Here is a 15,728-nt window from a genome sequence, read left to right as displayed (position 1 = left end):
CTGACTAAAGATAAACGATGTCGTAAAAATAAAATTCGTCGTTTTGCCGCGTTATGGATATTGTCGCTTTTTATCACCAAGACTGACCGAGCTGCCTGTCGCCAAAGCTCTGACTCGTGCCGTCGCGATAAAAATGGAAGAAGACAGGTGAGAGCGAGCGACAATTATCCGACAGGATGCGCGCACCTACATATATATATATATATATATATATGACAAGGAATAATCGTATTTCAATCGAGCAAAACAGAGGCCGAAAAACCTCTGATGCTTCACTCGAGATTCGATCGTAACGTTACGATTGAATGCCTCGTGTATATAGCCGAGCAAAAACGATCAGCGTTCGAGCGAGATTTCCCATCGATCCTTTTTTGCCAAGTCGAGCAAACGGGCCAATTATAATTAGAAACGCGCGCGCGAGAGACGCGAGAGAAGTTTGATAATCTTCGAGAGAAAATTATCGCAATTAACGAGTTTTCATTTGGAATTTCAGCTTACGGAAATTTGGGCAGCGTCCTCAGTGCGCAGGGTCGCTCGGCGGAAGCCGAGGAGGCATTCATGGAGGCGCTTCGACATCGACCAAACATGGCGGACGTGCATTACAATCTGTAAGTACAGCGCGAATAAATTATATCGATTATAGTCCTGCACGCATTGGCGACGAGAAACGGATCGCTCAGCTTTTTTGCTCCGGATTTGCCGGAGTTGCAGCGTGAACCAACGGCAATTGATTCGCATTGAGAGCTGCGTAACTGTGTGATATCTACCGTATTATATATACGGTCGAAATTATAATAACGTTATCTCTCCCATCTCGCGCACACACCGAGAAATATATATATATATATATATACGGAGGGATTCACCAAACGTACCGCGTTACTTTCAGTTAATTTAATACTGGCGAAACCTTCCCCACTGTCGATCATCCCTCCAAGAAATATTCTCTGACGATAAATCCTCTCCGAATCCCCCCCCCCCCCCCACTCCCCGCACCTTTATTCACCACACCCCATGCTGCGGGGCAGCAGCGTTAAAACCGTGATTCTGCCAATTAACGGCTCGACCCTGTGTATTGGTGAGATATGCTTGTTAATCCTCGACTAATCGTAACATTTGCGAACAATGCCCATTGCGTCAATTATTAATCTCGGGACTACCAATGGGAAAGCAGATTACTCCTCTATTTTCCTACGGTATACTTCCAGAGAAAATAAGAAGAAAAAAAACTCCTCTTTTCCAGAAGAAAGATTCTCCGCATTGCTTGTTATCTTTTGGAGAGAGGAGAGAGAAGTTGTTTTGAGTAGAAAATGACGTTATTGTGGAAAACGTTGGGGAGTGGAGTGTGAATGGTGGGAAGTTGCAAGTTCCGAGGGAGTTTGGATCGGTGCTCATCATCTTTAGGTATACTTCGACGCGACGTCGAGTCGATAAGTCGACTGCGTCCTCTGCGAGCTGGTGATAAGCTCTGGCACTCGGTACTACGCGCTACTTGACACATGTATACACTATATATATGTATATACTCGAAAGTACATATATACACAACTATATAGCAGTGTAGCAGAGCCATTATCCAAAGCGAAAAGCAGCTGATAGGAAGGAGAGGGAGAGAGAGAGAAAGCCTTAAAAGAAAGTAAAAAGCGAAGACACCGTACTGAGCCGGAATAATGCTGCATCCTCGTGAACCGCTGGTTGACCAAGAGTAAACAGACGGAAACTATCGAGATAAGCCGAGTGGCCACGATTTCGGCATTTCACGTGTCCAAAGTCAACCCCAGCGTCGTTTCAGAACTTGCTCGTATAGGACCGGACCTATTCTGGACTGGACTCTGCTTTATCGGATTCAGCGCACGGACCCTAATTAACTGTTATCTACCTACGACCTGATGAAGGCGCCCGACAGAATGTCGTGTCACAGGAAAACCATCATACACCCAGGAAATCCTCTAGAATTACCCTCTCCTACCTAACCTCTTCCTACCCCCCATCCCTCCTCGTACTTTATAATATACATTATAATAGCACACGCTTGTTAATGAATTTCATGGGAACGACCATTTTTATCTTTACCCATGAATAAGCTTCATTTTCCCTTTCCCTACCTCCTCCTCTCATCTCCATTTCCTGCTCCCCATGAGCAACGAAAGATTATCCGCGGTCATTCGTGTAACCCACCCGCCTAATTAGGAGTTCCCCCTGTTCATTAAGCCAAAGATAGCGCGGTTTTCGCAAAAATTATATACGATACTCTTGTCCGAGGAAAGGATCCATTTCTCATTTCACTACAAACGTGTTTCGCTGTAATTTGTTTGCTTCTCGGTCTTTCTTCTTTCTTGCGTGGCAAAAGCCGAATCACCTGTTCGATAGTAGGGTCTGCTATGTGTGTGTGTGTGTGTGTGTGTGTATATATATATATAGTGAAGAGTTTGGATAAGATCGATTCACCGAAAGCTTTTCCGGAGAGGAGACTGGATATTGACGTTTGACACCTTGCACAGGGGTCAACCTCTCCGATGTAGACTGATGACGTTTGCGGGTAGAGGCGCGAAGCTTGTTGATTTATTAAAACCATCTCAGCACCATCGTAGCCGGTTCCGTCAAGCGGCTATGAATAGAAAATTGATTAGTCTTGGTGGGAAAACTGACGCTCGGCGAACCCCTTCTCGCAAAAGTAACGGGTAATTAGGTATTACTTGTTCGTCACTATCGAGGGAATCGATACCCCCACCCCCCTCAAGTCTCTCGAACCTTCCCTTAATTAGTACAAAGCTTGGCCTTAGAGTTTAATTAACACGGGAGTTCGTGTAAAACTCGGAACGCGCGAAGGGTAATCGTGTAATTGGATAATGGGACTTCCAACTTCCGGTGCGAGTCACGAAGAAATTGCTCGTCAGATCGAATACTGCGGACCATTATCTCAACGTGCTTCAGTCCACTGCAACATTCGCCAAATCCTGTCTACGATAGGCCACGGTGAAAATCTCCGAAACGAAAATAGCATAATTCATTGAAAAAGCTTTAATCAGATTAGTTGCATCTTTGAAAGTTTCGGAAAGTTTCGGTATATAACCTTTACAATTGTCCGAGTTTAAAAATAATATACAAACTTTGTAATGCGCGAGAAACATCTTCATTTTATTAATTAACAGAAGTTCTTCAAATATACCGTTATACACAGGAGCTTCGAAACGATTACGAGCAATCTCGTGCAAGAGTTGCGTATTTGTTTCGCGCTCGTGCATTATTTTCGAATATATATATATATATATATAGTCTGAGGTTTGAAGCCATTATATAGTATACATAAAAGATTACTCAGACAACTCCTAATGGATTAATAATGTTAGCTTCCTGGAAACTGGGTAATTGATAACGAAAGTTAATTTTTCATTACCAATTTCTGCACGATCAATACCGTAATAGCCACGGAGCAATATAACTGTTATATACGTTACATAGTCTAGCGATGATGACGGATGGAAAGGTGTGCAGTGACTAAACGTAATTACTCCAGAAGCTAATGCAATAGGTAGATTAGGCGACGATATTGACATTAGATCAAAGGTGCTTCTCCGGCCACCTGATTGTCGGTCAGGATGTATGCACGATATAGGCCGAAACTGGATAGAGATTCATCCGAGCGAGAGCACAGTGGAAATTACCTGCACCAATGTCAAAAGCCAACTACGGCAATCTGTAAAAGCTTCCGACGATAATAGCTCCGTATATACATATATGTACATATATATGGTGATGGAAAATAATGAAAAGATTTATAGAAAATACGCGTAGGAGAGGAGGAAATGGGAAAAATGAGGGAAATTTGAAAAATGGCACAAATAATATAGAGTGTCGGAAGGGGATAGGTTGTACAAAGGGATGTTTAACGAATTATTAGAATAATTTGTTTATAGCGTAGAGAGGTATGCGGAGAGAGATTTCGGTACACAGAGGGGAAGCAGCTGGAGTTGGGCAGCCACAAGGTGGGTGGGTAAGAGAGGAAGTGGGGAGGGTGGAGGGAGGCTACGAATTGAATGGGAAATTGATGGGCTTCGGGCTGTCGGGCGTGTACGCGCATATCCGCCATAGACGCCAGGAATCCGTTGTCCAAGCGTGTATACAGCCTGTACTGTCGGCCCGGTAACCCCTTTGCGTCCCTTCAGCCCACAGCCCATCGCTATACTCGCACTACTTACACGCACGAGGCAATCCGAACATGCGTATACACTCACCAACACGAGCCTCCTACTCTTGGTACACGTCACTCACACTCTTGTACACTACGGGACACGCGTATATATATATATATATATAGTGTACAGATATACAGGGTAAGGTGGTCCATAGTTATGGGTCGGTGTCCGTACTGAGCTGGACTGGTTATGGAGAGGACCAGGTGGAAACACTTGGCCCGTTTGCTCTTCTGTTTGCCAGTGGTGACCACTTGAATATGTATCGGCCGACCGGTGCTTTGATTGTACGCCTCGTCGTATCTGCATACGGAAGTGTTCCGTCGCGAGAATCTCCCTCCCCCCCTACACCCGCTCTCTCTCTCTCTCTCTCTCTCTCTCTCTCTTACTCCCTATTCTCCTGTACAACCTCGAGATGCCTCCAGGTTCTCTACACGTATATATATGTATATATATACGGCATACTACACGCAAGGTCCCTTACGAGTCATCGCTCGAAATTTTAGAAGCTCGTTGTATATATATGTATATACAGAAACATTTAAAGCGCTATATTTTAGTCCTCTCGATTATTATCCTTTGCCTCCGACGAGAATTAAATGGCGAATGCACTTTACGCTCCATTTTAATATGTATATGGGTTTGCGGCCGCCCTCCATTTTGAAAGTTCATTCGGCGAGAATAGTTTGGCTTACCGAACATAGTAACAGTCACTCGTAAAATAACCCCACTTTCCTACCCGCTGTTCCTCATTTGAATTTTCAACAGCCCCGCGAGCAATTAATAAAATTGCTTGGGAAAAACACAAGCGTCATTAGCATCCCTTGGCAATCGGGCTAATAGACGCTCTTGGTGAGCGTCGATGCATAAAATATTCGGATTCGTCTGAGCGCGAATGTGCCTTTGGAAGGGGACCGTTTAGACAGTGGAGTTCAGTTTTTTTTTTTTTGAACAAGAACAAGAAGAAGAAGGGACTTTGGTGAAAAAGGGGATTATGAAAACAGGAGAAATGCAAAGTAAGCACGACTTATACGTATATATATATAAACGTATATATAGCGTAATATAGAAGCTTCCGTCTTCAGAGGATCCAGGTTAAAATCTTGGTGGATGTTACTTTAATTCGAATATCCGTGGGGTAAGCTCCTACAGGTGCGTCGGTTTCCAGGAGGAATCGATTTAGCGAGGAAAAGGGAGAGAAGGGGAGAGAGGACGCGTTTGCGTTTCATTCGAGTCGGCAAAGGGTGCATTAGTTCAAAGAGACTGCACTTGAATATAACCTGATAACGTTTGATCGCAGCTCGGCCGCGTCCTGCAAAGGGCGAAATTATCCAGCGCTTCGCAAGTTTCCGCGAGATATCCGCGAACCTTTCCAAGTATATACTTGCTAGTCAATTGCCACCCCCCCCCCCCGGCTCCCACCCTTTACCAAGCCCTAGCCAAGATCCTCGATTAACTAGCTAGAAATACACGCTCCTCCACCTTAACTCTCGCGTTTATCTTCAGACCTTATTTCTCTGTTTTGCCCCAAACCTACGAATTAATCCATTCCGACGTTTCACCGGAACTTTCCGGATGAGATTCAATTTATTTATCCGCCAATGATACTCCGTAATCATCAGTTTACCCTTGCTGCAGTTATTTCGTCGTGTCCTTATATATATAGGGCCATAGTTGTTATAATTTTCGCGGGGGATGGATGATATGGTTTTTTGTTTCCTTTGGCTCTTCTTACGGACGATCCGTATCTCCGGCGTGATGAGGTGCCCCGGAAAAGTTACGTCTCTCGACGCGCTCTAATTTGGAGCGGCCCACGTGCGCAAGTGGTTAACGTAGATTGTCTCTGGCGTGGCATTAACTCGGGCTCGCGTTTGTGTTATCAGATACTACCTCGTTAGCGTAACCATTTAACGTGACTGCGGTACACAAGGCTCCCTCAAACGCAGACGCCACTGCGTCATCGACCTACGACTTTCTTTGCTTTTCGGATAATCCCTGGTTACCCACACATGCTCTCTCTCTCTCTCTCTCTCTACCTATTATATTGGTGCATGCAGTCACCGTATACTCTGTAGTGCATATATAGTACACATGCGGTTTATTTCCAACATTTCGTCTCTCTCTCTCTCTCTCTCTCTCTCTATATATATATATATATATATATATAGTTATTATAATTCTCACCTGTAACGCTTCACCATGCCACGTTCAAGTTTCATTGATCCATCAAGCGAAAGTTCCAACGAGACTGGCCATTTCGACTCCACTGCAACGACATTCTCACCTTTTAATGTTTATACAGACACCTACTACTTTTTCACAAACTTAGTACTTTTGTTCGGAACAATTTTTTCCCTATACATACCCCGAGATAACTTGAAAAGTCCACTGGAACTTTTTATTTCTCAGAGAATTAGAATGCTGCATGATAAAAAGGTCCAGTCTGATAATCTTGTTTGTCTTTCAAATTTCGAACGTAAGGAGATAACTGATACGTATACGTATTAGTTGCAGCTGATGGTGTTGATGTTCCAGAAGATTTTCAAAATTCCTATCGAAATTTGTGCAGTAGCAGTATATATATAGAATATTTATGATATTGATGACTTAAGTACTTTACTCAATCGGGAAATGATCGTAATGAAATTGCCATCAGCCTCTGGCGTTATTTCCCTCAAGCATTCGCTAGAGTTCCGTTTCAATTATATGCCGACCTGGTTCTCCAACTTTAGTCGTCTCTCTCTCTCTCTCTCTCTTACAGTTCTTCTTATTCTAATAAAGAAACATCCACAATAAGTTGGCGTGCCGTGGCGCAAAAAGGAATCCGATGAAACTTGTTTCGCTGATACTTCAATTAAACTGTTGGCTCTGCTTCGGCGAGAATCTCTAGGACGTTTCACCGCGAAATATCATTTTCGAAGAATCGCCGCAACTCTCAAAGGAGCCGGGGTTATACAAGCTGAATGGGAATGCGGAGTGAAAGTGGATCCTGAAAGGCGAAAAACAAGGAGAAAAGTTTAGCTCGATCGCGAACTTTCCAGTCGAAAGTTTCGCTCGGGGACATTAGCGAAACAAGAATAGCGCGCCGCGGCAACTGCATGCGGAGATATTCGACTACCTATATATCTATATAGAGCCACTGTCAAAATTTACCTCTGATATTCTTCTGGCAGCGTGCATTAGTCGAGTTCCCGAATATGAGCTTTAATGTAGTCCACTCTCCGCTGCACTGCCAAGATAACCCGCTTTAAAATTTCCAACCCGTGTTTGAAACTGAAACTGATTTCATAAACGTGCCAAGAATATCGTTCCTTCCGCGCTCTACAAATTAAACGGCCACTGACTAGACGTATTTTCGCCGGAAGTCCAGACCTCGTTTCATTTTCCGCTCAAAATCACGACGAGGAGACGTACTCTTCAAAAGGGCCTCTGCATTGAAAACTCTATACATATACATATATATATATATACGACTCTCTCGTCGAGACTCGAATTTCAATCATGCTCTTCTCCCATCTATATACGAGCCTGGAATTTTCCAAAGAGAAAACTTTCAATGTCCCTCTTTTTTCTCCCCCTACGGTTTTGAGCGACAAGTGCAGGTTTTTCAAGATTTTTTTCGTGGTATATCCGAGACACGCTCGTTGGTCGCGAAGAAATCCCTTTTCTCCAAGTTGGCCTACGGGAGTTTACTGTCATCTCCACGCTGGGAAACTTTGGAGCTTCGCTAAACGCGTAACGACGTGTTGTCAGTATACCTAGGCAAAGTAGCAGAAAAATCCGCAAGCTTTCATTAACGAGGACAAACTTTATCGCGACGCGCAAACAGTTTCCTCTCGGTATAGCATTCATTGCATCAAAAAGCGAGCGAGACTTCTAAAACTTATTCGAGGAAAATTGGTCGAGAGACTTTCTTTTCTTTCTTTCTTTTTTTTCGACCTGTAAGAAAAATTTCAGAGCAGCTAAATGGGTGTTTTTGGTTTTCGGGCTGAGTATAAAAATAGTTGGAGTTCTTTCGACGAGATTTGGGAAAGGACGTGCGGGTGTTCCATCTGGGATTGAAGTTCTGCTGGAAAAGTGGGAGATTCTTGGCAATGGGAGAGAGTTGGCCGACCGCGATTTCCGTGTGTGGCTGGGGCTTCGAAAGTTCGGAACGTCCAAACGCGCTCTGACACGCTTCACAGTCGGTACTGTTCGACGGATTATGGAATCTTTGGAAACAGACAACGACAACGCGTCACGACTCCCCGGGGAGTTTGCACCGGCCTGGAAACGCTATGGCCAACTTCGAAATGCTCTTCACTCGGAAATCAAGTGTCGAATTTTACAACGACTCCCCCTCCATCTCCGCGCCCTCATCTCTCTCTTCTCACGTATCTCAATACTATCCACCGGCGGACCAAGCGTTGATTTTTTCACTTGAAAAACAAACAATCTTCCACCAAGGACACTTTCGGGGAGAATTTCTTCCTTTCCGCATATATTACACTATATATATATATATTCAAGTCAGAGAAACAGAGAGAGAGAGAGAGAGAGGATAAGAAACAAAAATTTTTCCCACGTACCTCGAAAATCCAATTGCCGAGCTTTCAGAGTTCCGCTGCTGCTAAGCGTTTGATCATTATTATATCAGCAAAGAGAGATACAGTGTACGAGGCAAATAAAGGGAATCAAATAAAAGTGGAAAGCGCATTTTTTTTTACAGAGAATCGTGTAGCTTTCACGCGTAATTTTCTTCCCTTTTTGCTGGTAATTGCGAATTGTCGGTTGACTAACGAACTGTCGGACTGCAGAAAAAAGCTCGCTAGCCGAGCAGTTAATCGCGCGGGGCTGAAAATGCGTGAAGCCCCGGATTAAAATGAGCGCGAAGCACTCGCGTTCCCGATGAACCTTCGCGTCTCGTGAATCATTTCGGAGCCCGCGAGCGCGCTAGTTTGATATATTAATCCAGCGAGTCGGAGAATTTATCGAGTTGGAACTGCTTTAATTCAAGTTCAAGCGTCGCTCTGCTAATATATGCGCGCTCGGTGGAATAATCGAAGAAACACCAGACTCGATCTTAAAATGCGCACTGCTGAAAAATAAACAGTGAAATTCCATTAGAACTCGAGTCGAGATGAAATCGTGCAGTTAAATCGATTAGGAGAGCAGATTTGACCTTTGACACGTAGCGACTATTCGTTGCGTCGGGTTTTAGCAACGAGTTTGATAGATTTTGCCTCTGATTATTAATGGATAAATATGAGTTTGGCTAATTAGGGTGATATATGTGTATAATAGAATTTGAATAATTTTGAAAGATTATTTATACGTATGGGGAAGATGACAAACAGATGCAAAGTGAGATACGACGGTACGGCGTTACATCCGTTGGAATTATCCGTAGCGTCTTGGACGTTGCCGCTGGATCATCAAGGTAAACCAACTCCGTGAATTAATTAGCCAGCAAACGCCTCATGACGGAAGGGCCCGTTACGCCAGCGTCACGGCCTGAAACACGTACACACGCACCAACACTCGTCCACTCCTGTAAGCCCCATAAACATACACACACATACACAACTATCACCGTAGAATTAACGGAAACATTAACCATAACTCGAAAATCCTGGAAGCGAGCCAAAAATACAGCAACGCGCGACCTAGAAAACAATTTCAGTGAAAATAAGGAAATCTCGAAGGCTGAAGCGTTGATACGTATCACTTGGCAAGTAGAATGAATCAGTATTTTCGATGGATTTTAGCTCTCGCCGAGGTGTCGAGTTGCAGAATATGCTGAAGCGTCACGAGGGAACCTGGAAACTTAAACCTGTGCGTTTTGCAACGGAAACTCTATTCGCCCAAAGAAAGCATACCTTTTTGTCAAACACCCTTGGCTCTTTTCAATGACGCACTGTACGGTTCAACGTTATACGTATTCACCTTGATGGGTACACGTTCCTGTCACTGCGACTGAATCCTACACACTTAAACTTTAACACTCCAGTGACAAGTCAGAATTTTTCGCGACATTCCTTTATTTTAACCGCAACCATACCCCCCTCCCTTACTCGCTGCTTTTTACAATTCACTCGTCAGTAGGTATATATATATATATATGTATACTATGCAATAGAGAGAAAGAGAGAGAGAGAGAGAGAGAGTGAGAGTCGCTTGCGAATTTATCGATCCACATCGAGAGAATTCCCATTTTTATTACAATCGATTGGAAAGCGTGAACTGGATAGATTATTGACAGAGAGCAACCAAAGGTATATCAGAGTTTTTGCTCGAGCGGGTCGTTAGCAAGCACCCCCCAAAGACACCCAATCCCCCCTACCATTTCCTCGTCATTCCGTTTCACACGGCTCGCGCGAGCTCTTTTTTCACCGATTCGAGATTCGATATCTCTCCTCCGTTGCAACCGCGGGTAACTTATCGACGAGCAGACCGCCCTTTCCAGGACTCTGCTCGGACCCTCGTAAATTCACCTCCCAACCATACCCTTTCACAGTGGAAATTTTCCAAGGACACTCGCAGCGCTACTTCGGCATTTCGCTGGAATTTTCATAAGGATGATTTCACGCGTCGGGTACTGTTGGAGCGCTTCTCCGCGTGTCGCAATAACGTACGGCTCCCTCGGGTACAGTTTTGAAAGTCTTGGAAGCACATCGCGAAGGGCTCGTAGGCGCTGGTCTTTTCACTGTTTTTTTTTTTTTTTCTATATTCGATTCGATATATAGTCGAGACTTGCTCTGTTTCGGCAGTGCGAATTTCTTTTTATGTGCTGCACGGTCGATGCTATCGGTACAGTTGTGAGAGTGGAATATAGGTATATAGATCTGTATTATTCACTGGTACATGATCTCGGGGAACGCCGGTGTTTCCTGCTACCAATAAATGCCGCCCTTCTAGCTCGCTCTGGCCCCACGCTAGACTGCCTCTCTCTCTCTCTCTCTCTCTCTCTCTCTCTCTGCTCTCCTTCCACACTGTTTACGTATTTACGCTCGGCACAGTGCTTTATACCCTCACTCCCCCCCCTCTCTCCCCTCGTCTCATCTCCCCTTTCACTATTTTCGACTTATCTCTCGCGCCATTCGCCTTCCGACGTCTTTCCACCGTCTTGCCTCCGCTCCTCAATCTACGCTTATCTTCCAGAGACACTGCGCGCATTTCCCTTCAAATCATTCCAGAAATTTTACAGATTTCTCGAAACATTTTCCAAAGTCCCTGATGCATTCGCAAATGTATGTGTATACTACATATATATATATATATATATATATGCGTATATAACGATACGTTTATTGTTCCTCGTGTTATTGCCGCTTTTACAGGCCATTATTCAACGGTGTTTGATATCGCGCCGCCGCTTTAAGGCAATTACATTGAGTGCAACTCAAGTGTGTTTACATAACGGCTGTATCCCGAGCAGTCTCGATGACTATATTTAAGCGGAGAGGCTTGCGATTCGAAGCAATAGTGTCCTGTTTCTGCTTTAGCGTTCTCTACGTGTGCCAGAATAGGATATCGGCTGAAGCTTACCAGCCTCTATACCATTGTAGTCTAATAGACTCCTGCCTGTGCTGTATGTACCAGTGTGCCTGCATAGCAACGAAATCCCCGACAGATCCCAGCCAACGACCGACCCGACGAAATTCCATTCTTTGACAATTTGTATAAATATAGTACTTGACGAAATATTCACTCTTTGGCTAAATCGATTTTTACTACCAAAATTTCTATTGTGCATTGTATCCGAAAGGAATTTCGATGCGTATATATATATATATATAGCTTTCAACTGTGGTTTTATTTATCCTTAATGGATTAATTAACGAACGTTCCGTATTAATGACAAATTAGGCAGCCTGGATTCGAAATTGGCGTTTGACCGAGCAGTCCGGTGCTGGCTGGAACGGTTTTAACGGGGGTATACACGTTGGCCACGATCCGGAAAGTTGAGTAAAAAATTCAGGAACACCGAAGCGAGACTTTTTGTTTCGAGAAGAGTTTTTCTATCCCCGGGAAAATGGGGTAGATGTGGGCAGAGAGAGAGAGAGAGAGAGAGAGAGGACGCAATGGGAAAGGCAAAGTCGAAGATTGGCAATGTGAAATCAGAGACGAGCGACAATTTGACCAATGAACATATCCTGTTATCTCTTCCGGTACGAGGACTTCTCGGTTCGGCATCAGCTGACCGCGTAATGGGTATATCCAATAACGGGACCCTTCCAGTACCGGCCAATCGAGTCTCGTGAAAACCACAGAATCGGAATCGCCGTTGCGGTACTCTCGCGAGTCCTGGCTTAAAATGCGATTATAATCCCCTGGCCACCCTCTCCATTTCAAGCCCGAAATCACCTCGACCCTTTCGACGTGTCTCTTTCCTGACGTCCAACTGGACCCGCCGTTCAATAATGCATGCGATGGAACGGCTGTTACGGCCATCCGTCCACTTCAACCTCTTCTTCCTCTCCGATACTCTCCTCTCTTTCCATTCAACCCCCTCCCCCTTTCCCAGCAACCTACCTCCTCCACACAGATCCGCTCGCCCGTCCGCACAAGTTCGCCAAAAGCAACGACAGATTGCGCTTAGTTTCCCTTTGGCCACACAAAACTTTCCTAACCACTACGTGTATCGAAATGGAAAACACGTTAGGTTTCTCTCCTGGCCAACTAGCGTCACTCACTCCGAACCGTTCTATCTCCTGCACGTGTATAGCATGCACATATACATCTATATAAAATTCTATTTTAAAGCACCAAGCGTTACATCATTATACGATAAATTTCCGGATAACTCTTTCGAGAGATTTTGTTAGAGTTTCGGATGAACGACGATGGATTTGACCAACTAAACGATGGAAGCATATGGTTCTGTTTGCGGAGCCAGGTGATTCGTCGAAAAGACTGTTTGTATGGCACGCACATTGATCCTTTGTACCGGACGGGCCATGCGCGTCTCGTTTCTAATCCAGCCCGTCTCCCCCCTCCCTCTATCCTCCCTCTTCCTGGATGTTGATGCGAATGTGGACGTAGATGCGCACACAGTGGAGCGTAACCCGGCTCTATTTAGACTATCTATAGCCTATCCGGGCCTTTGCAGTGTCAGATAATATCGGAATAAAGCGATGTAGCGTTCCCCTACCAATTTATTCTACCTCCCCCTCCACCCCATCCTCTCCCCCTCGCTCAATCCCAGCTCCGATCACGAAAGACTATAGCATATATATATATATATATATCCACCCCACTCGTTAACTATCGTTACAAATTACCGCGCAAATATCGCACGAATTAATTTCGAATAACGACTAATAACGTGCCAATTGAATTCTGCAAATCCTATTTTCGCGTCGTATCAAAAACTGCAGCTATAATCTTGGGAGATTTATCGCGAGAGACTGGCGAATGGCTTTAGCGCAGTGACAGATTCTCCTTCGAATCATCGTTTCGACGGTTTATTTCTGCAAGTTAATACGGTCAAATTTAGCTGATTTCCACCAAGCACATTTTCCCTCGTGCAAGGAAACACGTTGGATGAAGATAATTTTTTATCGAAACGGTCCTCGCCTTACCGCATCTTGTATAACGTCACTTTTAATTCGTTCAAGAGACAACCGCACCGTATCCAATCTCCTGATTAATATCAATCGAATTAACGTTCATAATATTGTTAAGGTCGCGGTGTCGTCCACTGATGTACGAGAAATCTGATTGGCCAGTGTCAATTTAACCCCGCGTATTCCCGTATCGCCAGCAGAACAGGTTTTAATGGGAATAACGTACTCGTGTCCGCGGAGACGAGTAGCTTTTATTTAGCGAGCAAGACAGTTGTATTTAGCTATCGCGGTATATTGGGTTAAAGCCTCGCACATTGGGTTAAAGCCGAATTATAGCAAAAGTTTTGCTTCCCCTGCGACCATATACGAGTCTGTCCCGTGTCTCGCGCATCGGCTGACAAAATTGAATATTCATGTCAAACTAAAAGCGGAATGAATATTTTCCGTATATTTATCTGGATTTTATAAAGCTTCACGCTGGAGCGGCGCAAAAGTTGATTAGAGTCGATAGTGAAAAAGGTTGAATGTGGATAATTTAAGAAGCGATAATTTCGTTGTCGTTCGGAGAGTTGGACGGGAAAGAAATTGGAAGAGTGGAGGCTGCGGAGTGTGGGACGCGTGCTCCGTCTGGCAGGAGCTAGGTAACGCGCCAACAGCAGCGAGCGGCAGCTGGGACCCGGGCGAGCGTCGCAAGAACTTGTTAGACAGCTACGTCGAAACTCGTGTTTTATTAGAAAAGTTATTGGAGAATTAGCCGAAAATAGCACGATAGGCGAGAACGGGGTCGCGAGAGTAAAAAAGAAAATATAGTTGGGGGAGGGAGTCATTACGTCGAAAGTTGCGGATCTGGGCAGAGACGGCCTTAATAAGCGCCTTAACATCCCGCCTATAAATTTTACGCCATGTAAAATTAGCAAAGTCAATGGTAGGTGGAGCTGCGTGGTGGCGGTGGTAGTGGTGATGCTGTAAATGTATATATATATATATATATATAGGAGCAATGGCGGCCTCGATCTACTTCTATCCCACAAACCTGGCCCACCTTCCGCATGGAAAGCTTCGAATAATAGGTTTGCCAGGGTGCAGCTCTCTTTATTCATCGCAACTAACCTCGACTCGCTGGCATCGCCATGTAGCACCGCGGAACCGCATGGTCTGACTGCACGTTATTAAGCCTCTCTCTCGTTCTATACAACCCTCCCATTACATTCACACGCAAAAGAAATTGCGCCCTCTCTCGTTAAGGCTGGCTAAACCAATTCTCCGAAAACTCCCGCTAAATTTACCCAGCCAATTACGCCGTTTGACAAATTTATTGGGACCGATCCCTTTAATGGTTTCGTTCAATCGACTTGGCCAATTGTTTCCTTTATTTCAGTTTATTCTCCTTCCCTCTTGCTCTATATATTTCTTTATCTCGTTCCTCTCGAGTTTCAACGACGACGACGACGACGACGACGAGTCATCGGCGTGTAATTAAAAGAGTCCGGATGTGGGAAAGGTGGAGAGGGAGGGGGGGGGGGTAAGGAGTTCAAGGTCAGATCGGGTAGAGGGGATTATTTGTTTTGCCAGAGAGCGCAGGGGGCGTAATTAGAAGCGATTCGAGGCTCCTTTAACGGATTGTAGCTCGTCTTGTTGGTTGACCGCATCAGTCGGGAAGTTGGCTGCGCTGTCGGCTGATTATTAAGCGTCGCGACGCTGAAGGCAATCCGACTTGGTTGCACGCCGACGGAATTGGCTACGAGCCTGGCGTACTGATGCACTTGCTGCTTCCACCGACGCTGCCCACGAGACGTGGTGTCAACGCTGCGAAACTTCGTTAAGTCCTTGCGCTTGATGAACTTTGATGATACATCACAGAAATGTTTTAAATTAACTGCCGTCTCTCTACCTACCTTTATATACCTATATATGTGTGTGTGTGTGTATATATAGTATATAGCATGGTACGCTTTTACTTCACTTTCCATATATAGCCCATCGCCAA

General features: G+C 44.7%; 1 protein-coding gene across 3 annotated transcripts in view; it reads left to right on the top strand.

Annotated features, from left to right (window-relative positions):
* LOC136783236 (protein O-mannosyl-transferase Tmtc2-like) overlaps window positions 1-15,728 on the top strand; it is a 148,237-nt gene that overhangs the window by 91,793 nt on the left and 40,716 nt on the right. For all 3 annotated transcript variants that reach the window (XM_066743203.1, XM_066743202.1, XM_066743204.1), the window contains exon 5: window positions 494-608. In XM_066743203.1, the coding sequence (XP_066599300.1) occupies window positions 494-608 (115 nt within the window). The remainder of the gene's footprint in view (window positions 1-493; window positions 609-15,728) is intronic.

Source organism: Prorops nasuta, unplaced genomic scaffold (genome assembly GCF_024137725.1).
Source record: "Prorops nasuta isolate Cenicafe-Biocafe unplaced genomic scaffold, Cenicafe_Pnas_1.2 PNAS00033, whole genome shotgun sequence".
NCBI classification, from domain to species: Eukaryota; Metazoa; Arthropoda; class Insecta; order Hymenoptera; family Bethylidae; genus Prorops; species Prorops nasuta.
This window is presented reverse-complemented; position numbering and strand designations above follow the sequence as displayed.